This window comes from Ipomoea nil, unplaced genomic scaffold (genome assembly GCF_001879475.1).
Source record: "Ipomoea nil cultivar Tokyo-kokei standard unplaced genomic scaffold, Asagao_1.1 scaffold1317, whole genome shotgun sequence".
Taxonomy (NCBI): domain Eukaryota; kingdom Viridiplantae; phylum Streptophyta; class Magnoliopsida; order Solanales; family Convolvulaceae; genus Ipomoea; species Ipomoea nil.
Genome location: NW_017617745.1, coordinates 1478695 through 1506340, shown reverse-complemented (window position 1 = coordinate 1506340; position 27646 = coordinate 1478695). Strand labels below are relative to the sequence as shown.

At 33.5% G+C, this 27646-nt stretch overlaps 2 protein-coding genes across 7 annotated transcripts; both read right to left on the bottom strand.

Moving 5' to 3' along the window:
• Positions 1-277: 277 nt before the first annotated feature.
• LOC109185133 (early nodulin-93-like) lies at positions 278-26275 on the bottom strand. 6 transcript variants are annotated; one of them, XR_002054941.1, is made up of 6 exons: positions 26006-26275; positions 25349-25410; positions 24817-24892; positions 23841-24179; positions 1494-1630; positions 278-301 (listed from the first exon to the last, which is right to left on the bottom strand). XR_002054941.1 is itself a non-coding variant. In XM_019335106.1 (4 exons), the coding sequence occupies exons 1-4, from the start codon at positions 26097-26099 to the stop codon at positions 24630-24632; spliced, it is 354 nt and encodes a 117-aa protein (XP_019190651.1). In that variant the 5' UTR covers positions 26100-26275; the 3' UTR covers positions 24537-24629. The 6 variants fall into 6 exon arrangements, 3 of the variants coding, with proteins under 3 accessions (XP_019190651.1, XP_019190652.1, XP_019190653.1); XR_002054940.1 differs by lacking the exons at positions 278-301; positions 1494-1630 and adding exons at positions 18568-19034; positions 23055-23133; XR_002054942.1 differs by lacking the exons at positions 278-301; positions 1494-1630 and adding exons at positions 18568-19034; positions 23055-23133 and having other exon boundaries at positions 23841-24172.
• A 257-nt stretch (positions 26276-26532) lies between these two features.
• LOC109185229 lies at positions 26533-27512 on the bottom strand. Its single transcript, XM_019335211.1, has 2 exons — positions 26735-27512; positions 26533-26561 (listed from the first exon to the last, which is right to left on the bottom strand). The coding sequence occupies exons 1-2, from the start codon at positions 27510-27512 to the stop codon at positions 26533-26535; spliced, it is 807 nt and encodes a 268-aa protein (XP_019190756.1).
• Between the last annotated feature and the right edge of the window lie 134 nt (positions 27513-27646).

Below are 27646 nucleotides of genomic sequence, written 5' to 3'. Positions count from 1 at the left end.
TTCTAAACATTATATAACAAAATAGCAATTCAAAGTTTAAACATACTACTAAATACTAACATCACATACTTCAAATTCAATGTTCAAACATTACAAACATGAAACATCACCTAGTTCAAATCCAATGTTCAAAGATTACAAATATGAAACATCACATAACCCAAATCCAAAGTCTAATATCTAAATATTAGATACCAACATAACAATTCAAACACAATCATCATAGCAATCCAAATTCCAAAATCATATATTGTTAAGTTGTTCATCCATCATCGACGTTGCCTTGCTGATTTGCAAATCTCTGTACAACAAAACAAAAGAAACAAAAAACAAGATTAATAAAATATTGAAGCATAAACTAATATAGTATATACTATACATAAATTCATAATAAAATATAGAATTGTCACTTACCTTCTGCAAGCATATCCATAAACTGAGTTCCATCTAATATTTGAACGAGGCTTATGATAGCATCAAATTGGAGTGAAGACAGTAACCAATCTTGTGTAAAAATCAATGCCTCTACCATATACAGTGTCAAAGAACTCCGATATTGATCTAAAATATGACCTGAAGTGCTAATAACTGACTTTGATGCAACACTAGAAACTGGAATTGCAAGAAAATCTATCAAAATGGTCCTTAAATGCAGTACATCTTTGATTATGTGCTTTCAAGCTACTAGTGCCACCAGTTGTTGCACACTTAAATTCTTTAGAGTAAATACCTAAAATGGTCCCTCGACTATAGCTAAATTCACAAATTGGTCCTCGACTTTTAATTTCAACCAATTAAGTCCTTAACTTTGCAATTTTAACACAATTTGGTCATTTGTCTATTTGACCGTTTGTTGACTGGACTTTTTTAGGATATATATGTAATTTCATGGTTCATCGTCGGTTTTTTAAGGTTCCGGTTGCATTTCTAGACCGCACTATTACATTTGAATCCACTGCCGGCGCTGCACCCCATGCCGGCGAGATTATAGCTTTTGATAGATAGATCGCCGAAGTCCCTGGAGTGGCTATTCGAGAAAGCCGTGACTCCAAGCGATGTAGGCAAGCTGAACCAGCTCGGGATTCCCAAGCAGCAAGCGGAAAAGCATTTCCCCCCTCCGAAACAGCGTTGTCAACTCCAAGAGCGTTCTCTAAGCTGAACCGGCTCGTGATCCCCAAGCAGCAAGCGGAGAAGCACTTCCCCCTCCGAAACAACGATGTCACATCCAAGAGCGTTCTCTTGACCTTTGCACGTGAAACTACATATATATGCTCAAAGATCACGGTCAACAAACGATCAAATAGATGGAAGACCAAATCGTGTCAAAATTGCAAAGTTAAGGACTTAATTGGTTGAAATTGAAAGTCGATGACCAATTTGTGAATTTAGCTATAGTCGAGGGACCATTTTGGGTATTTACTCAATTCTTTATGGCAATAATTACATGTACACTTATCCTTGTTGTCATCCAATCTAGTAAAGTGAGTCCATACTTCAGACCTTGGAGCAATTGATTTTGGTGGAAGTCCACTATTTGGATGTTTTCATTTTTGCCCGACCGATTGTTCAATTGTCTCACTTGGAATGTCACTTGAGTGTTTCCTTGATGACAACATAAAGAATCATCCATCTGCATTATTAAAACAATAATAAAATTTCAGTTTACTAACGAATTATTAAAATAAGAATCATTCACTTGGAATGTAAACTGGAATGACATTCCAGTTACTTGAATTAAATTCCAATTCCAGTGAACTAGAATGACATACAGTTCCAGTGACTGGAATGATATTCCAGAACTGAAATGAATTGAAGTATAGAACATATAGATGTTCTAACTTCTAAGGTTGAAAATTTACACAGCAAATCAGCAATAGCCTCAAGATATAAACACAGCAATACCAAAATCAAATTACTGTCAAAGGAAGATAAACTGAAATTCTAGAACGCTAAACCTAAATCTATATATATATATATATATATATATATATATATATATATATATATATATATATATATATATATAAAAGCAACAAGATTTCAGCCAATCAAATGGCTCCATTTTCCCGCCCACTAAAAACTACATCGTTTTGCAGGTCAAATTATTTTATTTTTTTTTCCTCAAATCCAGCTAATGTCCCGCCTGTTTTCAACTTAAATTTGTATTCCAAATCAAAATATCAGATTTACGTGTGATTGTACGCTAATATTTAGGATGTTGGCTTATTCTAGAGTTTGTAGATGTATGGTCTCTTGATAGTATGCGTGTCTTCTAAGTCTTTAGGGGTATGGGATGACTGTGATGTCTATACATTTTTTAATATAATAATATGTAAAGGTTATCATCTCCGCTGCTATATATACATACAGATTGAGACATGTTCTACCACCAATCGAAGAGAAAAGGAAAACGAAATAGAATTCAAGTTCCAGTAAGCAATCCCGCCCACTAAAGCAATTGTAATTCCAGTAAGCAGCTCTGCAGGATGTCTGGTCATGGCCAATTCATTGTTGGTGCAAACCTCCATCCACAACTAACTACCAAGGCTATTAGGCTCCGTTGTGTAAGGAACTATGTTGTCACTGAAAGAAAGAGAGAAAACAACATAAGAAGTCAAGAATGTGTATTTCATGATCAAGAGGTGTGTTATTCCTACATTAGCTACTTCAATTTTTTTTCTCTCCCTCTTTAACTGGTTTTAGGTTGTTCTAACTATGTGGTTTTGGTTGTTTTGAAATGTAGGGTGTGTTTATCAACGTACACATACCTAAGGACATTGTTTGCAAATACAAGAATGAATTCAAGGAGGGGAATGTTTATGGGATTAGGAATTTCATTTGTATCACTAACTTTTTCAAATATAAAACAAGCACTTTGCGTTATATGATCAAGTTTAAGCATGACACCATTGTGAAGAACTATAAGCGTATCAATTTCCCTAAAACTATGTTTCGGTTCAAGAATTTCCCTGCCATACTTTCAAAACAAGATGTTGATGAGAAAGTGTTGATGGGTAAGGGTTTGATAATCAAAACTCTACTCTTGAAATTGTTTGTTTAAAACAAACAAACAAAAGTTTGACATACTGTGTTATTAACGTAGTCCTATGTTTTTAGATGTGATTAGTTGAATTGTTGAGATTTATTCCCCACTAGAGAAAGTAATATGTGGCATAAAAACTAGGCTCATAGACTTTGTGCTTGAAGATATGAGGTAATTTTTGTTTCTCTATTTTGGTTCTATATATTACAGGAACTTACTGCTATATTACAAGCTAAATATATGTTTTTCAATTATTTGTGCAGTAAAAATCAGATTAAGTGCACACTTTGGGATGACCATGTGCATCAACTTATTCCTTATTTCAATATAAATGTTGCTGATCCAGTGGTACTTTTGATCCAACTCTGCAGGGCAAAGTTTATGGACAGTAAGTTACACTAGCTCTTTATTGCACACATATATAATTCCTTTACTTATTTAATCATTTATGTTTGCCAGATGGTGAAGTGCGCATTTGCAGCTCTTTTGATGCAACTCAGTTGTTTTTCTCTCACCCCTGTAAGGAGTTTGTTGCATTGAAGAGCAGGTCAGTGTACCTATAAAATCTTTACAAATTTTATCTTTGTTTTTTAATTAATCACTAAATGTTCTGTTGGTGTGTTCTTTTAGTAGCTTCACAACTGACTCTACCCCATTGAGGTGTATTGATTCCTCATCTATGCTTGGTGTTGGTTTTCCTACTGGTGGTGGTCCTTCTAAGCAAGTGGTGGTCAGTTCTATTGAGGAGATTTACAGCAAAAAACATGTAATCTTTGGTTTTATCATTATAATCTATTTTTGTGTCTATGTATTTATCTAAACTGTAAAATTAGGTTATTATATATTGCATAAATTATTTATGTTTCTGTTTCTATTGCATAAATTATTTATGTTTCTGTTTCTATTTCTATGATTTATGTTTCTGTTTCTATTTATATTTCTATTTCTATTTCTAGGTCAGTGTACCCATGTAAAATGAACTATGTTTCTGTTTCTATTTCTATTTCATAAATTATTAGGTTATTATATTTCTATTTCTGCTTCCACAATATATATAGATTTCTGCTTTACATGTGAAAACATATATCTATTAAAATTTTATGAATTCTATTTGTTTGAATTATTTTCTGCAAACAAATCTAATGCATTTAAAACCTAAAAAAATAAAAAATAAAAAAAATAAAAATTCAGAGACAGATTGTAGTCTACTGACTGCCTGCATTAAAGGAATAAGAAAGAATAATAAGAAAATCCTTTTTCACATGTTGGCATGTCTTATTGTCCAATAGCAGAAACAAAGATTAATAAGGTAAAAATAGTACTTGCAGATTTCATATTGTTACGATAAGAAATAAGAATAAGAAAATGGCTTGATGGTAAAGATCTAGAGTTCAAATGTTATAACCTATGATTTTATCCTTATATAATCTATTTATGTTTGGTTATAGTTACCTAAACTATAAAATAGGTAACTGTAGATGGAAGATTTTAACAATTTATTAGTTTAACATATATGCCTTGGAGTAACTATAGGTTTATTGTGTTTTCCTGAGCAGTTGGGGGAGTATTAGGTAGCCGGCCGAATTGTTGGTGTTGAGAGTCTATGTGATTGGTACTATATTTCTTGCAAGACTAATTCTTGCAAGAAAAAGCTCTCTGAAAGTGGTGGAATGCTCTATTGTGCTCGGTGTAAGAACTATTGGCAAGAAGGAGTTGTGAGGTATAAACTGATAGTTCGTTTGCGGATGATACTGGAGATGCTCATATGCTTATATGGGATTGTGAATGTCCTGAATTGGTTGGTATGGCAGCTGGTGATTTAAAGGATAGCTATCCTGGGGTATGTAAATTTTTTTTCTTTAATCTTCGTAGTTGATTTTTGATGCTAAAATCTTTACACATTAGGTCTACTTTAATTTTCCTAGGGTAATAACTCTATTCCACCGGAGCTAGGACATTTACGTGGGATGTCTATGCTATTCCGCATAGCTATGAAAAAGGACCAAGTAGATAGTTATTTCTCTGCGTTCACTCTGCTCAGTCTTTGTAGGGATGAGGCCGTGCTTACACAGCACTGCTCAGGTTTGTTAGGTTGCAGCCAATCTGAGATGGTGTCAACTGAGATAGGTGGTTCTTTGGATGTTGGGCAAAGCTATGAGGTACAAATCTGAAATAGAAGCTGAATTTATTTGTAATTTACAAACATTTAGTACCTAATTGTTAAGGATGTTTTTTTCAACTTGCAGGTGTTTGTGAGTGATGATGAAGACTGTGTTGTGGTGGATGGTGTTTCTGAAGACTTTGAGCAGGAGCAATGTGCTGGGCTTGATGAAATCCCTGAGGATCTAGGTGCTAAGGTTGTAGCTGTTCCTCTTAAAAGATGTCTAATGAAAGACTTTGATGAGGCTGGGAGTTCAAAGAAACCTAAGGAGGTTGTTGTGAAGAAAGAAAAGTAATTTCGGTAGGAGTAAAGGCAATCTTTTGAAAATGGCTTGCACTAGGACTAAGTTCTATGTTTTTGTTATTCTGCCCTAATGTTTATTTTGTATGGGTCTGTTCTGATCACTGTAGTGACTGAACTCTAATCTTAATCTTAAGGTTCAGCTAAATAGTATGCTGAATAGGTCTAGTAGGCTGGTTTTGTTTTTGGATTTTGGAAACTGGCTTTGTCTCAGTTGCAAGCTATTATTGAATTGTAATGTAATCCAATGCTAATTTGAATTCTATGTTTTCCTAGCCAAATAGACAGTATCTTCAGAGTCAACAAATCATCATACACTGATAACTCTAAAAAAAAAAACCCCCACTTTGAGAAAGAAGAAATTGTTAGCACTTTCATATTTTACACTTAAACCTACAGTCATTACCATGTAATATAGTTTGATATAGATTACAGAAACACATATATTACTCAACAAATGATAATAGACTAAGAACTCAGGAAAAAAAAAAACATAAAGCACCTAAATTGCCATTCGCTATGAGACCAAATAGACATTATCTTCAGTTAGATATACATAACACATACACATATTAGTCAACAAATCATATACTAACAAGTTGAAAAAAAAAAAAAACAAAAAAAACAAAAAAAAACTTGAAAATGAATAAGTACTTGAAACATTTTACTAGATTTGATTATTAACTAATATCTTCAGTATGTGTTTAGTCTATTTTACTATGGTTATGCTTTTGAAACTGCATATGTAGCAGTGGCTATCCATTTCACATTGTAATGAATGGTTGCTCTAAATTTAACTAATGTACTTATGCTTTTATGGTCTTATTTCCACGCAAAATACATAAAGGCTAGCAGTTATATATATATATATATATATATATATATATATATATATATATATATATATATATATATATATAGGTGTGTATGTGTGTGCGCGCGCACCAAATAAAGCTATAATTAAACAAATTCTAATATAGGAGCACATTAAAAACACAAAGTCTAGCAATATGGTTTTTGAGAAATGCCAACATGTGGTTCAAATTCATGATGTGAAATGATATATGTAAAAGTGCACTAAGAATTTTATTTCTAAAATCCAAAGAGGCAAAAACTTTACAAATAAACGCCTTAGGCCCAAAAGTGACCTAAGGCTCACAACAAGGCCTTAACATAGCCTATGTCTACCAAGGGAAGTGCACCCAGATTATATCAACAATTTGATACAGTGGCAGATTAATTATCTAAAACAAAAAAAGGGATTTTGATTTATAAACTGAATAATTATCAGGAAAAAAAACTTTGTCCTATTTCCAAGGAATTATATAAAGGAAAACAGTTAATTATATATGTCAAATAAACCTATAATTAAAAAAAAATTATAATATAGGAGCACATGAAAAAATATAAAGTGTGCCAGTATGGGTTTTGAGAAATCAGAAACACTAAAATGTGGTTCAAAATCATGATGTGGAATGATATATTAAAAATTGCACTCATATTATATGAACAAGTTGACACACTGGCATCCATTAAAAATTGCATTCACATGCATTGCATTGCTGGTTTGAAAAAAAAAAAAAAAAAAGCATCACACTACTCTCTCATCACTTGCCTCTCATTTTAGATTGTTAGTATCTCATCAAATATATGTGTATAGATAATGAGTTTTTCTGTATTGTATCAGAATGCAAATACTACAGAAAAATGCCATAACAGTAGTTGAGTACAATACAAGTTACACAATACCCAATACACATGTATAAATAGTTTTCCCATACACATATCCCTAGAACTAGGCATTAATTGTTGATGGTAAGGGTTGACTCTTATGTTCTAATGTTTGATTGAGACTTCTTAACATCTGTACAAGTTTCTATCTATATATACATACCATTTAACAAGCTACACAATTCACTCAACATTCATTCAAAAACAGAAACTTTGCAACTGTATATCTCAGAATTGCAACAACAATGAAAAAATTGAATGGCTCAACTATCATACGTGGGAAAAGAAAATTCGATGTGGAAGATAAAGGTACAATTGAATCATACCTGTTTTTCGGGATTCAAATTAAATCATATCTGCTTCTCTGATTACCTTTACATTTTTTGCCATATCTGCTTCAAATCTATTCAATTTGTCTCTTTTTTTGTCAGTTTACACACACAGTGTAATCCGACCAGCCACCATTACTTGCCATTTTTTTGTGGACATCTGTATACAAATAATAATACAGATATTATATTATGTATTTTAATTTTTAGATTATGATTTTTTAGGTAATTAAGAAAAACTGAACTTAATTGAAATCTAAAATCTTACATATTCTGTAGGTTGACACTCAAGATAGTCATAACACATCATTTTAAGAAAAATTGGACTCACTGGAAATCTAAAATCTCACATCTAAACTTTCAAGATTCATAGGTTGGTGTCTTACTATCCAATAATAATAATTTTTTGGACAGCTAATAGCAAACAGACATGACATAATTCAGATTCTGGAGTGGTAAGAAATGGAAAAATATCTTCACATCTAAAGGATCATAGTTATGTGTTTATTTCTTGATCCATATCAAATCATAACACAATTATCAACAATTAAGTTTCTACCCAAGGAATTCAAACACGAATAAGCTATTGGGTAAACTAAAAATTTATACTACAACACAGCAAAAACTCAAATTAATAGCAAAAAACCAAAATTTACAAAATGGTCACAAAAGAGTTAAGACTTACATTATTAAAATATTTTAAAGGATTGGGCCAAGTAGACGGTGATGGGTGGCTTGACGGTTTTGAGAGTTGCGTCCGGGAGGAACTCCGAATTCTGGATGACAATGGCGCCAACTCCACGGTGGTCCTTCCTACCCTGGGCGGTGATCATGCAGTCCTGGTTTCTCAAGGGCTTCCTCACGATCATTCTGCAGTTCTGAAACATGTCTGCCACCTGCCAGTCAAGTTGTAAAATGCATTACTTACATATCATTAAGGATCTCAGTGTTCTTTATCAGTTCAACATCTCCATTAAGTAGAAAAATCTAAATAAATGGAATTGTATATGTAAGATGATTTCAGATATGGAATTTACCTCATTAGTGAACCCCTTAGCAAAATATTTCTGTTGTGTTTTAGTGAACCAAGTAAAAAACCTGCTACAATAAGCAAAAATCACACAAAATATAAGTTACAGAAATATAATGAATCTTTAGAACAATAGGCCTGAACTATCTATATGCAGAAGAATTAGGGAAACAGCTACATCTTATGCTTCCAAGTCATATCAAATCTCAATACCAAACACGAATAATCCATTGAATGAACTAAACATTTATACAAGAAATCAAAGAAAAACCTCAACTTAACAGCAAAAAATCCAAAGTGTACAAAGAGAAATATAATTTGAATGGACATGAGTTTCATATCAATAAACGAAATATTTAACCCCAAAGCAACAGTAATAGCAAAAAAAAAAAATTATAAATTATAAATTGGTGCAAACAATTTTAAGAATTGAATCAGGATCACATACTTTAGATTTAAAACCTCTTCTAGACTCTCCAAATTACACAGAGCTCCATCTTCGGACGATCTCTGCACTTCCTCGCCTTCACTGGAAATCAAGAAAAGTATATAATCTTTTTAAAATTGATTCATAGATTTATGTAGAAACAACCTCATAATTTAATAACTACAAAATCAGAAAAATATGATTTTTACCTTATACAAGTTGTGGTTCCTGTTCGGTGGCTACTGCATGTGTGAACCGATTACTTCGAACGCCAGAGGTAGTGAAAATGGTGGCTAGAGAGTGGTCTTTGCCATAGAGCCAAGAATCGAAAAGAAATAATACAAGAGAAGAAAGGAAAGTGTTGGGTAAAAGCTGATAGTATTTGGACTGAGGTGGGTATGTACTGAAATGGAAATAGAAATTGAAATCAGTCTCTTTTGAAACTAATTTCTTACACAGATCCAAGAAATCCGTGTGAAAATGTTCAAAAGAAAGAAGGAAATCGCAGTGAATTGTAGTATAATTTCCTTCGCAGATTTTGGGAAGAGATTGTTGTTTGTAAGAGTGTAGGGAGATAATAGTTATGCTGTGCAACCGAATGTACCATGCGCATGGTGCATACGGTTCAAAACGACGTCGTTTTGATTAAAAACGTGCGTCCCACTTAAAAAAAAAATCAGGTTCGACTCTCAGTAATAGTATTATTGTGGATATATAGTTATGAAATTGTGGATATATAGTTATGAAATTGTGGTTATATAGTTATGAAATTATGGATATTTAGTTCATTCATTGTGGATATTTAGTTCAATCATATATTGTTGATATTTAGTTCATTCATTGTGGATTTTTACTTCATTCATTCATTCATTGTGGATTTTTACTTCATTCATTCATTCATTGTGGATTTTTACTTCATTCATTCACTGTGGATATATAGTTATGAAATTATGGATATATAGTTATGAAATTGTGGTTATATAGTTATGAAATTATGGATATTTAGTTCATTCATTGTGGATATTTAGTTCAATCATATATTGTGGATATTTAGTTCATTCATTGTGGATTTTTACTTCATTCATTCATTCATTGTGGATTTTTACTTCATTCATTCATTCATTGTGGATTTTTACTTCATTCATTCATTCATTGTGGATTTTTACTTCATTCATTCACTGTGGATATATAGTTATGAAATTGTGGATATATAGTTATGAATTTCTGGATATATAAAAATGCTATTGCCGGGAATCGAACCTGATTTCTTCTTTAAGTGGGACGCGCGTTTTTTTAACCAAAACGGCGCCGTTTTGCAACCGTATGCACCTTGCAAGGTGCATTCGGTTGCACAGCATAATTTGCGGTAGGGAGAGGGCTGAGCCATGGGGGCGGAGATCATAGGTTAGGTTTAGTTTGTATATGGGCGGGTTTTTGGATCGGGTTTAATTGATAGAATGGGTTTGAGTTTTGGGCTTTGTAGTGGGTTATATGTGTATTACAAATGATAATGAATTGGGCTGCTGATTTTGGTATAACCATCATTTCCTTATTATGTATATTTTGTACTAATATTTATATTTCTTTTAATTTATTGTTTAAGAAAATAATGTTTACTAAACATGTTTTGGAAATTTAATTTATGTGACTAGAATTTAATAAAAAAATGTACTTGAATTGAGTATACTATCATATTTTTATTGTATTTAGAATTTAGTTATTTTTTTTATAGATAATAAAGATTTAGAATTTAATAAAGATTTGATCTTATTATTTAGGATTTGATTATATATATATATATATATATATATATATATATATATATATATATATATATATATATATATATATTATACTTTGTCCGTGTAGTCCTCTATATATTGTTGTCCTCATTTGAACTCAACCCGTTTCCAGTTAATAATAATGGTACTTATAATTGAAATGTAGATTATAATTAATATTTTTTTTTTGCCTTTTATTGTATAATAATAATGTATGTTATATTGTGTACATATTATTTTGCATATTTTCATTCAAACCTTATTGATGAATATTTCATGTAAAGATACAAGAATTCCTATTGCTATAAGTGATCATGAATGTTCTGATGTTTTATAAAATAAATAAATAATTAATACTAATTAATAATTTAATAATAATAATAATAATAATAATAATAATATTATTATTATTATTATTATTATTATTATTATTATTATTATTATTATTATTATATTTTATTATTAGAACAAAGATTACTATGTATCATCGTATTAATAATAATAAAAATAAATTTTACTGATAGTATAATTAATATTTGTAAAAGGTAAATAAAATATTATCATTACTTAATAGTTTTAAGCAATTTATACCATGGAGCTTCCATATAGCATTGCTAATTGTATACTAAAATGACGATATATAATTCATACTCATAAGGTACATAATTTAATAACATTAAAATATATTTTAATAAGTATGAACATTATTTATGTATGATTTTCCTTTACTGCTCCAAATATTAAATATATTTCATTGGAGTGGAAGAATTAATTTCTGTTTGTATAGATTACATATATTAGTTTCTATGCAAAGTATTAAATTCTATAAATACTAAATAAATTTTCTTAATATAGATGTTGTATATAATATTATGCATTTGTATTTTCAAAATGCAATGGTTTGATATAATAATTAATTTGAATTCATATTTATGTTTACAAAATCAGAGAATGTGCCATCGAGTTGTGTTGAGTTTGGGTCACTTATCGTCTCAGATGTTGCACCGAGCTCAAGTAGTATTAATGGTTCTACTATTCAATATGAGAAAACAGACCCAATGATAATAGGTATTTGTTACTTTGTGTTATTGTAAAGTATAATTTATGATATATTTTAATATGTAAAATATAAATATTGTAATATTTTTTGTATTATATTAAATTATTTTTTTTGTATATGTATGTTTATGTGTTTGTATTTATTTGTTTAAATTTTTAGGTGATCAAACCAATTTGAATGTGCTATCTATGGGTATTCAAAGTTCATGTTTCGCTAATCAAGGTTAGATTGTGTGTTAGAAATAGAAAATTATCTTTTATTAATTTAAATTTTCTTTCATTCCATTTTTTTGCCCGTAATGATTTAATCTTTACTTTTATTGTAGTCTCATATTATGACATAGGAGATCCCGTTTTTAATTGCAACCATTGTGGTGCATTCTTTTGGACGGATGAGAAATTGAAGAGTACCAAAGTTAATGTTGGCCCAAGATATTTAGTTTGTTGTTCTAATGGCAAAATTAAGTTACCTGAATTGAATGTTCCACCTAAAACCATTCTTGATTTCTTTTTCAATCCATGTCCAAGAAGCAAGCATTTTTTGCAACATATCCGATCGTACAATAACATGTTTAGTTTCACATCTATGGGAGGTCGTATTGACAAAGAAGTGAATACAGGGAGGTCACCTCCAGTTTTTAGATTGAATGGCCAGAATTTTCATTTATTGGGCAGTCTGTTACCTGTTGATGGCAATAAACCTAAGTTCGCACAGCTTTATATCCACGATGCCGAGAATGAGATTTTCAATCGTTTGAACTCTGTTAAGTACAGTATTTGCATTCAAAAAATATGTTTAGATATACACACATCTACAGACGAACACATTGAGACATGCGCGCGCACACACACACACACATAGAGAGAGAGATAAGTATAATTAATTTTTGTTAATTGTTTATTGTAGGGGTGGTAATGAGATCAAAGAATTACATGAAGACATTGTTTCTAATATTCGGTTAGCATTGGATGAGAATAATATTTTGGTTAAGTCATTTCGAATGGCTAGAGATGTAATAGTCACAAATTCAAGAGTTGATGTCAGAATGAAATTAATTGGGAAACGCAACCAGGATGCTAAAACGTACAATCTGCCTACAGTCTCTGAGGTTGCTGCTATAGTTATTGGTGATTGGATCCAATGTTGGGTGAACGAGATATATTGATAGAAAGTAAATCAGGTGTTCTTAAGAGAATTAGTGAACTTAATCCAGCATATCTCCCACTACAATATCCAATTTTGTTTCCATACGGTGAAGATGGTTATAGAGAGGATATTCATTTCCATGTTGAAAGAAATATTGAGAAAGGAGCTAGGCACAATGTTTCTCTTCTTGAATACCTATCATTTCGTATTCATGAACGAGTTAATGAGATTTCAACATTTTTGTATGCTAGAAGGTTATTTCAACAATTTTTAGTTGATGGGTATACAATGGTGGAATCTGGTCGGTTGTTGTATATTCGACACATCAACAGAGCCTACGATGTGGATCATATAAAGGGTTGTTTGACGCGTTGACACGTGGGGAAGTTGAACCTGGGACTCAGGGGCGACGGATTGTATTGCCTTCTACCTTTACTGGTGGTGCACGATATATGGTTCAAAATTATCAAGATGCAATGGCAATTTGTGGTTGGATTGGTTATCCAAATATATTCATCACATTTACATGTAATCCCAAGTGGCCAGAAATTCAACGTTTTTTGGAACGAAGGGATTTGAAGTATGAAGATCGACCAGATATTATGTGTCGTGTATTTAAAATGAAATTAGATGCTTTGATTAAAGAACTACGGTCTGGCACTATTTTTGGGAAAACTGTCGCTGGTATGTGTTCGTAAAATTGCTTTAATATGTTTTTTTATGTTTATGGCGTTTGCTGATCTACTTATGTGATTTCTATTTTTTGCAGTCATCTATACAGTGGAATTCCAAAAGCGAGGCTTGCCGCATGCACATATTCTTCTCTTTGTTGACCGTGGTGCTGCTTTTAATTTTGCCTCGAATATTGATTCTCATCTCTGCAGAAATTCCAAATAAGGCTTACGATCCGGAATATTATAAAGTTGTGGGAGAGTTTATGATGCATGGTCCAGTGGTGTAGCAAACAAAAACTCTCCATGTATGGTTAAGGGGCGTTGTTCTAAACACTTTCCTAAGAAATTTATGGAATCTTCAATTCTTGATGGTGATGGGTATCCAATTTATAAGCGTAGATATGATGGTAATACAATCCTTAAAAGTGGTGTTGAATTGGATAATAGATTTGTTGTACCCCACAATAGATATTTATTAATGAAGTATAGAGCACACATCAATGTAGAATGGTGTAACCAATCTCGGTCGATCAAGTATTTGTTTAAATATGTGAACAAAGGTCATGATCGAGTTACAGCCCAGTTTTATAAGAGCACTGATTGTCACGAAAGTACTGAAGTTATAGATGAAATAAGTATGTACTATGATTGTCGGTACATTTCTCCTTGCGAGGCTTCGTGGCGTTTGTTTAGCTATGATATTCAGTTCCGCAATCCAGCAGTTGAACGCTTGAGCTTCCACTTGCCAAATGAACAAAACATTGTTTTTGATGACGATGCTACTGTAGAATCAGTTCTTGACAGGCAAACGGTGAAGAATAGCATGTTTTTGGCTTGGTTTGAAGCGAATAGGAGGTACCCCTATGCGCGACAATTGACTTACAAAGAGATGCCTAACGTTTTTGTGTGGAAAAAAAAAACATTCGTGAGTGGCAACCAAGGCAGAGGGGTTTTGCAATAGGTCGTATGTTTTATGTGCCACCTGGTAGTGGTGAAATTTTCTATCTTAGGTGTTTGTTAAATTTAGTTCGTGGCCCAAGATCTTTTCAAGACATACGTACTGTTGATGGTATTGAATACTCATCTTTTCGAGATGCATGTTATGCGCGTGGGTTGATATCTGACGAAAAGGAATATATTGATGCAATAGTCGAAGCAAGTCAATGGTCGACTGCTTCTACTCTCAGGAGGTTATTTGTTATTCTACTAACATCAAGTTCAATTTCCCATCCTGAGAAGGTTTTGGACGTTGTTTGGCCGCACTTGTGTGACGACGCAGAGTATAATCAGCGCAGAGTGTCTGCTATTCCAGGTAAAATGTCGCTATTTACGTACATAACTTAATTTTCTATAGTGCATATCATATTTTGTTTCCTACATTTTATATTTTTTTTCCAAAATTTTGATAATGTGAAACATAGTGCAGATTTGAGGTTGCCAGATGTTGAGAAACAAAACTACGGGCTGGTTGAATTAGAGAAGCTTTTGTCCGCATGGAGCAAGCGCTTGAGTGATTATCCGTGTATGCCTATACCTGACATGAGTTATTCAAATGCATCCCAGATTCGATTATTGGCTGAGGAATTGTCCTATGATTGCACGTTATTGGCTAAAGAACACGAGGCGTTGGTGCAGAAACTAACAGATGAACAACGACAAGTCTACGACACTGTCCTTGCTTCAGTTTCCAGTAATACAGGGGGGTGTTTTTCATCTATGGTTATGGTGGTACTGGGAAAACATTTGTATGGAAAACTTTATCCGCGGCATTACAATCAAAGCGTAAAATTGTTTTAAATGTTGCATCAAGTGGAATTGCTTCGTTACTCATGTCTGGTGGGCGCACTGCACACTCTCGATTTGCTATATCAATTGTTGTGAATGAGGATTCTACTTGCAATATATCGCAGGGGAGTGATCTAGCTGAGTTACTAATTCAATGTAGCTTAATTATCTGGGACGAAGCACCTATGATGCATAAGCATTGCTTTGAAGCTTTAGATAGGACTATGCGAGATTTGTTAAGATTTGCTAATCCATTAAGTTTAACCTTGCCATTTGGAGGGAAAACTGTTGTTCTGGGGGGTGACTTTAGGCAAATATTGCCAGTGATACCAAGGGGTACTAGACAAGAAGTTGTTGGTGCAAGCATTAATTCTTCTTATTTATGGACTCATTGTAGGGTATTGAGATTGACAAAGAATTTGAGGCTACAAAACGTAGGATCTGTTGAAGAAAAGAAAGAGTTGTGTGATTTTGCTAATTGGATTGCTGCGATAGGGGATGGACAAGTTGGTGGACCAAACGATGGTCATGCAGAGGTTCAAATTCCACACAAACATGTCCTAAAGCCAGATTGTGATCCAATTCAGGGCATTGTGCAAAGTACATTTCCTATGTTCCATGAGAATCAGAGTAACGGCACTTATCTCATTGGTCGAGCAATTCTAGCACCAACACTTGAGGTTGTTGACGAAGTTAACGATTACATGAGTAGTTTGAACGCTGCAGAATGTAGAACATATTACAGTTCTGATTCCGCATGCCCCACTGAAAACACACTCGGTGCAGTTGCCGCACTACACACCCCAGAGTTATTAAATGGCTTGAAATGTTCTGGCTTGCCTAATCATTCACTAACTTTAAAGGTTGGATCTCCCATCATGTTATTGCGAAATATAGATCATTCAGCTGGATTATGCAATGGGACAAGGTTAATCATTTCGAAGTTAGCAGATCACGTTGTTGAAGCCACAATACTTTTTGGAACTAACGCAGGTATGAAGGTCTTGATTCCACGATTGTTGCTTACACCGTCAGACCTAAGGTTACCATTTAAGTTTCAACGAAGACAATTGTTTGTTATTTACAATATATAGATAGATTTAGGTTCTCGTGCGGGTGAGGGCTTCAGGTGCGGTTGTGCGGTTTAATCTGAGCCATCCATCTCGCTTTAATCAACGTCCAGGATTATCAAAGTTTAAATTTTCATTGATTTGAGTCGCTGATCTAAATTTGATCAATTGCTCAGATTTAACCGCACGGGAAGCTATACACGCACCTGAACCCTATATATATATATATATATATATATATATATATATATATATATAGGCTTCGGATCCCATGAGGTCACTTAGATGGGTGAGATAATGGGGCATCATCTCATCCATTAAATCATAACATATCAAAGGGTGAGATTGAAAGAGATTTATTTTCCATCTATGGTAGTAGTCTATGTATAAGGGTGTATAAGTAATTGTAATATTAGAGCTATATATGGTTAGGAATAGATTGGAATATATTTCATGCTAAGGATCAACTAATTATGGTGTTGAATAATATATTTACGGTTATAAATTATTGTTGATAGAGTGTGAGTTGTATTTAAACATTTGTACTCAGCAATAGTGTTTTGCGGTGGGATATCTCCTCAATAATGAAGGTGCAACCGGAAAGAGGTATGTGCAACCTTAATAGAAGTGTGTTATGGGTTATGTTCTGTCTGTGCAGCCATTTAGTTAAGTCGGTGCGTTGAGTTAAGAACCCAACGCACAAGCCCAAAAACTAAACCGAACAAACGTCAGACCTACTAGAATCCAGTGTAAATTTTAAACAAAAAAAAAAAAAAAAAAAAAAAAAAAAAAAAAAAACACCCCCCTTGTAAACCCCAATCGCACTGACCATAATAACAAAAAGCACCAAATAAATATATAAAATAACAACACACCAACAGTTAATAGATCATAACATGTTACAATTAAAATACACATACCAAAATTGCTTTACGTAAAAAAAACAAAAACCAAGCTATAAAAATATGGTAAAAGTGTGCCTCAATTCTAGTTGACAGTCCAAATAAGAGATATTTGACCTGAAAACTTGTCAACCTATTTGTGACCCAACGCACAAGCCGAACACATAAAATGCACATAGAAAAACTTCATAACACAACGCAAACTTCTGTTCATTAATTTTTAAATTGAATAACGGAATCAGCATGTAACAAAAACCACAACCATACCGCTGATTGATCATACCCGTCATAACAAAGAATTTAAGCCAAACGCACACACGGGAAAACAAATTGCACACACAGCATAACAAAGAATTGAAGCCAAATGCACACACGGGAAAACACATTGCACACACCCGATACAATACCATAATTAAGTAGTGCACAAGCCCATAAAATCTGCTAATTAATTATTACACCCTAATTAAGACACTACCAAAAAGACAACAACACCCCCACATGCAAATAAATCACACGCACAAGGCATTATATTCAGCCAAATCTAATCCATCCAAAAACCCAAATAAACGCACCAGATCAAGCCTCACCACCTCGCCTGACAAAGGTAACCTCACCGGATCCAAAATCTATATATATATATATATATATATATATATATATATATATATATATATATATATATATATATATATATATATATATATATATATATTCACACCATGCAACGCACGGGTAGAGTACTAGTAAATAAATAAAAGCACTAAATCAGTAAGTCAAGACTATTGAAATTGAAATAAAAAATTGAGAAAATGTATAAAGTATAAAACTATAAAATATAAAGGAAAAGAGTAAGAGCCTTGTTGTTGTATTCAGCCTCTGTGGCCTGCTGGGCAGTCCATTTGCTCATGGGTATTAACTCGATAGTTTTATCCTCTTCGACATAGGGGTGCTCACATCCATTCAGAATCGCTCGCCATATGGGAACGCCTAAACCTTGCAGAAAGATCTTGGTTCTAACTTTCCAAACGCCATAATTAGTACCAACAAGTTGGGGAGGTCCTGCTTGTCCTTCCATACTTGAAAGAGACAATTACAACAGTTACAGGGATCGATTGATCAAGAAGAGAGTTCTTAGAACACGCTATGATACCAATTAAAATTTATAAGAGGGTTGTAACTCACTCAACTTTCGCAACAACGTTCAACACTGAACCCTGTCTAGAACTAGTTCGTAGAGTAGTGCAAAGTTTGGCGCAAATGACAAAATAAAAGAAAGCAAGAAAGACAATAGATCAACACAGAGAGTTTGTTAACCAGTACGAAATAAACATTCCTACATCTGGAGGGGCACCACAAGATGGATTACCCAACTCTTCATTCATAACAACTTCAAGTTTACCAAACAATTAATATGACCGAACTCCTTGAGCCTTAGGTAGACCGTAGCCAATTTGTAAGCCATAAAGGATTCTTGAAGAGATAATGTGTGACTTCGTTGTTTGTCAGAAGTTGAAGCTCCTCCCTAACTCCCCTGTGTCTTCTTGTGGTTTCAGCCCAGATCATCTTTCGTCATCACCAACTTGAGACCATCAAGCCTGCTCAAGTTGAATAGTTTAATTTCTTGATTCTTTGCTCATGTTGAAAATATATTAATGAATCCCCTCCAGATTAATGTTGTGAATCCCCTCCAAATTAATTATCAAATGAATATAATGTTGAAAATATATTAATTGATAAACAAATTATTCCTTATTTTTATATTTATGACCCTAGAAATTGGTATAATCTTGATAATAAGTCAAAAGATATTTTAGTTGAAAAATGACATATAAGATATCTAAATATTGTGTTTGTTTAGATAATATCTCTATGCATCTTTCATATGCTTATTATACTAGAAAGTTGAGTAATGGAGAAACTAGTGATCGAAAATAATTAATTTACTCAAAACATGTGAATAAAGCATATTCTTTTTGTTACAAGTTGTTCAAATCTAATAGAGTTAATACCCAAAATCGTCCTCGACTATAGTGGTTTTTCTCAATTTCGTCCTAAACGACTTTGGTGACCTAATATCGTCCCAGACTTTTGTGTTTCGCTCAATTTAGTCCTCCATTTGTTATTCCGTCAAATTGGTGTTAAATAAAGGGACAATTCAGTAATGTCAATATTGATCTCTCTTTACTTTCAACTTGTGCGAAATTCCTCTTTCTTGTACGAATTACACCCAGAATTACTCCCGGACCTGCAAATCAAATTTTATATTCGCAGTTTTAGGAGTAATTCCGGGGGTAATTCGTAAAAAAAAGGATTTCGCAGTTCACATGTCTATGAGTAAAGAGATGCCAATATTAAAATTACTGAATTGTCTATTTATTTAATACCAAATGGACAGAATAACAAATGAGGGACTAAATTGAGAAAAACACAAAAGTCTGGGACTAAATTGAGCAAAACACAAAAGTCTGGGACGATATTAGGTCACCAAAGTCGTTTAGGACGAAATTGAGAAAAACCACTATAGTCGAGGATGATTTTGGGTATTAACTCAATCTAATAATAATACAAGTGCTTTAGCAAACGATAGATTTAGAGATTAGTAACATCTTAGTGAGAAAAGCTTAAAGAACATGAGAATAGTATTGAACATATGAGTAATATGACAAATTGGAATGAATAAAAAATAAGATTAAATAATAATCAAACTATTAATAAAGTTTTACAATATAAAATTTTAAAAAAAAAAAAAAAAAAAGAACGTTGGACAAGTTTTACTATGCATAGTTTATGTTGTAAAATGTCTTGCAAAACATAATTTGGCTTTTCGAAAATCCAATAAAAAAATTTACCATGATAATAGTGACAATTTTGTGAGATTGATTAAGATGATTGCAGAATTTGATTTGATAATGTAAGATCATATTAGATGTATTCAAAATAACGAAATTCATCATCATTATCTTGGTCACAAAATTCAAAATGAGCTAATTTCTATTTTGGCTCAAAGTGTTAAAGCTCTATATCATAAATATATTATTAAAGAAGCTAAACATTTTCTATAATTTTTTATTGTACCACAAATATGAGTCATAAAAAACAAATGAGTTTAGTAGTACAAAGTATTACATGTCTAGTAAATAAAATACAAATAGAAGAATACTTTTTAAAATTTTTAAAAGTGGACAATACATCTGGTATAGGACTTTATAATGAATTGTTAGATGCAATTAAAGATCTAGGTCTTAAAATTGATGATGTGAGAAGTCAAGGTTATGATAATGGTTCTAATATGAAATGAAGTACCAAGGTGTTAAAAACGATTACCAGAAATAAATTCTAGAGAATTATATATGTCATGTGCTTATCATAATTCTAATCTTACTATTAGTGATATGGCACATTCTTTTATTAAAGCAGTTTCATTTTTTTTTGAATTATGCAATGCATATATGCTTTATTTTTTAGTTCTCCTAAAAGATGAAAAATTTTATTTGTTAATGTTTCAAACTTAACCGTAAAATTTTTATGTAATACACGTTGGGAGAGTCGAATAAAAAGTGTCAAAGCTATTAGATTTCAAGCACCTCAAATAAGATTAACTTTATTAGAATTATTTAAATCTTGTGATGATGCCAAATCATAAAGTGAAGGGGATAGCTTGATCAATGCACTGGAGTGTTTTAAATTTTTATTCAGAATTGTTATTTGGTATGAAATTTATTTATTTGCTATTAACATGGTAAGTAAAATGTTTCAAACTAAGTAAAAGAGTTCCAATGCACATAAATTTTGATTTCAACCTTTTACTTACCATGTTAATAACAAATAAAATTTTACGCCAAATAAAATTTTACGCCAACTAACTAACCTATTCATTTCATTCTTTGATTTGACATCATCAAAAGATTTAGATAATTCTAACGAAGCTAACCTTATTTGAGGAGGTTGAAATATAATATTTTTGACACTTTCTATTCGGCTATTCCAACGTGTATTGCATAAAGATTTTACATTCAAGTTTAAAACATTATCAAGTAAAAATTTTCATCTTTTAAGAGAACTTGAAAATAAAGCATATATGTGTTGCATAATTTCAAAAAACAAACATGCTTTAATACAAGAATATGTCATATCACTAGCAATAAGATTAACACTATGACAAGCACATGACATATACAATGTTCTCGAATTTATTTCAAATAATCATTTTTTAACACATTAGTGTTTTCTTTGCATATTAAAACCATTATCATAACCTTCACCTCTCACATCATCAATTTTAAGACCTAGATCTTTAATTGCATCTAACAATTCATTATAAAGTCTGAAGCCAATTGTATTCCCACTTTTAAGAAAACTCTAAAAAGTATTCTTCTATTTTTATTTTATTACTAGACATATTATCACACCGTACTACTAAACACATTTGTTTTTGATGACTCACATCTGGGGTACAATCAAGAATTATAAAAGAAATATTTAGCCTCTTTAATAATATTTATGATAGAACCTTTAACATTTGGGCTAAAATAGAAATTAATTATTTTGAATTTTGTGACCAAGATAATGATGATGAATTTCACGATTTTGAATACGTATAATATGATCTTGCATTATCAAATCAAATTTTGCAATCATCTCAATCAATCCCAAAAAAATTGCATTATTATCATAGTAAATTTTTTCCTTAGATCCTCGAAAATCCAAATTATGTTTTGCAAGACATTTTACAACAAAAACATTGTATAGTAAAACTTGTCTCCAACGTTCTTTTTCTTTTGAAATTTCATATTGTAAATCTTTATCAATAGATTAATTATTATTTAATCTTATTTTTAGTTCATTCCAATTTGTCATATTAGTCATATGTTCTAATACTATTCTCATATTCTTGGAGTCTCTCACTAAGATTCTTCCAATCTCTAAATTCATTATTTGCTAAAGCACTTGTATTGTTATTAGATTTGAACAACTTACAACAAAAACAATATACTTTATCCACATGTTTTAGTAAACTAACCATTTTCGATCACTAGTTTCTCCAGTACTCAACTTTCTAGTGTGGTAAGCATATGAAAGATGCCTAAAGTTATTATCTAAAACAAACACAATATTTAAATCTCTTATAAGCCCCTTTTCAACCAAAATATCTTATGATTTATTATCAAAATTATACCAATTTCTAGGGTTATAAATATATAAAAATTAGGAGTAATTTGTTCATCTATTAATATATTTTCAACATTATACTCATCTGATAAATTATCATGTTCACAATTTACCCTAAGAACTATTATTTATTACATTATCTCATCCACTCAAATTACTAACATCCTCATCAATATGATCTCTTGCTTACTCAAACTTTCATTAGATTGTTCAAGATTATCTATGGTTGGTGTCTCTAAATTTTCATTAGAGGATCCTACTATTTGAATAAATTTATTCATAGCTCTTCTTTGTTAATCTATTAACTGTTCAATTTGTTTTTTTTTTCACTTTCAGATAAATGTTTTTTAGGCAATATTGTATAAGAAAATTAGTATAAAATTGATCTAAACAAACAAAAAAAATACAAAAAAAAATAAATAAATAAATAAAAAGAACAAAAGCACCTGTGAAGCATTTGCACTTGTGAATCAGTTAATCAAAAATCTTTATTTTGCCTGACAAGTAAACATGTGCCTTCAATCCCTGCATAAATAAATGAATAAACACATTACAAAACTTAAAAAATAAAATCAATCATTATATATTAAACCTAATAAACTTACAATTTCATTATGCACAGGAATCCTAATAGAATTAAAAGACGATAAACTTACAATTTCATTATGCACATCCATCCTAATAGAATTAAACTTACAATTCATTATGCACATGAATCCTACTAGAATTAAATTGTGCACAATTTCACTTCTAAGCAAGACAAACTTCTCTTATCTATAACATTCTTTTTTTTGCTCTTATGGTTCATAATACAGCAGTGCAACACTTAGTTCATACTGAATCGTGTATTCGGGTACAGCATACGGCAATATTAAATAGCAGCATACGGCAACATACTAAGCAGTACATCACTCAGTTAAAATTCCTATTTCCTAATTATAGTTCACAAATCACAATTGCAAGCTTGCAGCAATTGTGATACAAATTACAGTTCACAAATCACTTAGTTAAAATTCATAATTCCTAATTACAGTTCACAAATCACAATTGCATGCTTGCAGCATTACAGATTTATAGTGATATAGGCATACATTAAATCAGCAATCGGCAGAAAAATTGCACATTTGCACAGGAAATTAGGAATACCCAAATTGCATTATTAATAGAATAACAATAGCAAAGGACAAATTTAGAATTAGTTAGGGTTACAATTAGATAAAATCAGAAAATACCTTTGCAGATTAGGGCATTAGGCGATTAGGTGAAGGCCCGGTGAAGGTGATTAAGCAAAGGCGGAAGGCCTGGTGGTTGCTATAGCAGATTTGCAAATAGGGCCGGTGAAATTGCAGTTTGTCATCTATGAGTGTGAATGGTGGATTTGAAGTTTGCTTCTGAGATTTTATGGACTCCATTCTTATCGTTGAAAAGGCCTAGTGGTTATTATGGCATAGATGCAACCGGCGAGTCGGTGACGCTTGGACTCTAAGCAGCTTGGGCGGTGGGTGCGAGACTAAGAGTATGCGCGTCTCCTCAACTCCTTCCGACTTCCTCGCAGACCTCGCCCCTACAGGCTACATCAGAAAACATTAAAAGCATTTTATATATTTTATTATATATATATATATATATATATATATATATATATATATATATATATATATATGGGCCCTTATATAGTATTTATAGTAGAAGGCTCTACGCGCTAGTCGGGCGCCTGGGCACCTAGATAGGTGAGTAATAATAATAAGAAAAACACAACAGTGTACATATTGCACACTAAAAAAATCACTCGACTGAGTTTGGCTGACTCAGGCGCCAAATTGGCCGACCCGGGAGCTGAGTTTGGCTTACTGGAGTGCCTAGACCGCCTAGTTGGCCGACCGACTAATGTTGGCCTAAAGTTAAAATTCCCTCTGCCTAGGGGGCCTAAAGCCTAACCGGCACCTAAGCCGATTTTTACAACAATGACAGTTTAAGAAATAGAAGACTTTCGTTCTTCTAGTACCTATGCAGCCAGTTGGTCATCGTGTACGATATTGAATACTTTATGAAACAAGAAGAGTATGAAAAGACAGGTAGTTGAATATAATTGAATTATCGAGAACTTCTAGGGTGCAAATTAGCATTGGTACCCAGGTACGTATATACTATACATGATTGTACTAGGGATGATATGTGCCTAAGAATTTTCCTTGAATTATCACATACCAGCAGATATAATAAGAGACTGAGCAGTGTAGTTGAGGTTTGCCTTCGCCCAAGGAATTGTTCGGACAGCAACCAACTGAAATTTTGAGAAAGCGATCGACTGTAAGATAAAGATAGAGAAATCCCACAAGGCAGAGAAAAGAATATACCATTCAATGCTATTTCTTTTGACATATTTTTCAATTTTCTAAAGAGGATCATACTAATGCAAACGAGAGAAATGCAGCCTCCAGCTTTAACCAAGCATTCAAGAAATAACAATATAGTGCAACTAGCATTACTACAATTCTCCCACAAAGGATTCTGTTTTGATTGCAGAATTTAACAAGTCTAATAGGTTTCTGAAGCTCGTTGCAGCTTTGCATGAACTTGAAGCATGATTATTTAAACCAAGATAGTCTCATAATTTAGCTTGCACATTAAGATATTTGCATCAAGATAGTCTCGTAGTCCAAAATGCGAACCGATACTACAACAGAAAAGTGTTTCAATGAAAATGATATTTGAGTACAAATGAGGCGCAATTACATACTGTTGGAACAGCACTAGAAACACATGCAATTGCAGCAGCCTTGGCGCCAGCACGAACACCCTCTACAAGTTTACAATGCCAAAATAAGGAAAACCAAACAAGTAGCTTTTCAGTAAATGATAGAGAGCAAGATTTCAGTCGATAGAAACATTCTGTCACAGATTAAAACTCTGGCCGGGCAGATAATAGAACAAAGTATATGCCTCTTCCTAGAAGGGGGAAAAAAAAAGTGTGCACCCAATAGCAACTTCTACATCAAACAAGAAACCTATTTGAACTGCCACCCAAGCAGCTCAATTGATTCCTAGGCGGTAGATTGTGGGCAAGACACAAGATCAAGCCCTGACAGCTGTGGGAGTTACACCCAATAGTGGGCTTCTTGTGGGCGCCATGCAATGGTCCTTTCATCTAATAATGTAATTTACCCATACACTAGCCTGAGAGGACATGACTAGGGAATTTGGCCTTTTGTGGGCAAGAAACCCATTTGGCCTTTTGAACAATTTATGATTTCAAAGAAACCAACACATAGAAGCAAAGGAAGAAATGAACTTCTCTAGGTTTTAACATTTCCATAAGATCGTTGAATTTCTCAAAAAACCCAAGAACAGGAAATCTGGAAAAAAAAAAAAAAAAATAGTGTGAGAAATTTGAGACCTTGGGTACACTCTTGACTCCTGCAGATCTTTGCTTTCTCATAAGGAGCAATCAAGAATGGCCTGTCCATTTGGAATCTTGAGGAAATTCCCATTTTTTTATCTGTGCTCGAGTACCTCAATTTTGTGTCTAAGCTATCAATTCAAATACATACACACATGCGCAATAATTGAAACAGAAGCAGTTTAAATATATAATGGAATCAAGATGGAGACAACTACTTTTTATTATTAGAGAACAGAAGAAATTGAGAAAAAAGGGAACTTTGCTTAGCAATGTGAATAATGTTATTATTTAATATGTTATTTCTTATATTGTAATAGGGATTAAGTTATGTGGTGCTAGTTGTTTTGACTTAGACTAGCCTAGTATGTAGGAGAAGTTTATGTTATCTCTACCTCTTTAGTATTGTAATCTGATCAGATGAATACAGTTTGAATTTCCTCTTCTCATCTGGTATCAGTTAGCCTCACGCAAAATGAGAATTCTGTAGCGGAAGCCTGTATAGCCCTCCCGAAGCGGGCCCTTTAAGCAGGATTGCCCGAGTGGTCGAATCCTTCACAAAGAAACAGTGTTTATGAAACTCAAAAAAAACGTTATTCTCATTAGTGAATTTTTGGACAGATAATAATGGCACAGATAGACTAGGCACATGTAACACATCGGACAATTTTAATATTTTTGACACAGAAGGAATTGATGCGGACCCAACATGTGAAATAAGCAAACCTGAACCATTTCCTACACGAAGAACATCACCACCATTATATTCCGAGGACTGAGATAGCATGGATGAATCCGGGGTCGCGTGGGCAGACGCGCCGGTGTCCGGGAACCACGAACCAGCCGCGGACGCCGTTTCATCTCCGGTCACCGTCAAGTTGGCCTGCGGCGGTTGAGCGGTGTACCGTTTGTTGCAGTAGATAGCGGAATGACCATGAGCCCGACATATCTGGCAGCGAGGCTGTCCGCCACCACGTCCACCGCCGCGACCGCCGCGCCACTGGCCGCCGCGATTACCTCGCCCCTGGCCGGAATTGCCGCGGCGACCACCTGAGCGCCCTCCAGACTGGTTGCCGCCTCTGTTCACATGGAGTGCCGCCAGAGAGTTATTGGACGCACTGCCAAGACCAGCCGGAACATCATCGGAGTAAGTAAACTCCTGGGCCTGCAAAAAATCTGCTAATTGAGGGAGAGACACTGGTTTGCCGGAGGCGGTGAGGGAAGAGGCCATGCTTCGGAATTCCGGACGGAGACCCCGGAACACCCAGAGGTTCTGCTCGTCGAGGGAAAGTGGCCGGCCGGCGAGGGAGAGAGCCTCCACGATCAGCTGCGCCTGGCCGATGTAGTCCGCCGGAGAAAGATCACCTTGCCGCAATGACTGGAGCTGTCCGAGCAGGTTGAGGCAACGAGCCCTCGTGCTGGACCCAAGTGCGGCGGTGATCGAGTCCCACACCTCCTTCGACGTATTCCTGCCAACTGCTAGATGAAGAACCTCGTCAGCCATGGAGGATACGAGGAGAGACAGGATCGAGGCATCCTGCTTCACCCACGACCGGAACTCCGGATTCGGAGCAGGAACGGCAAAGTTGAACGCCGGAACAAACACATAGTCGAAACCGGTTTAGCCTTGTTAGCCGA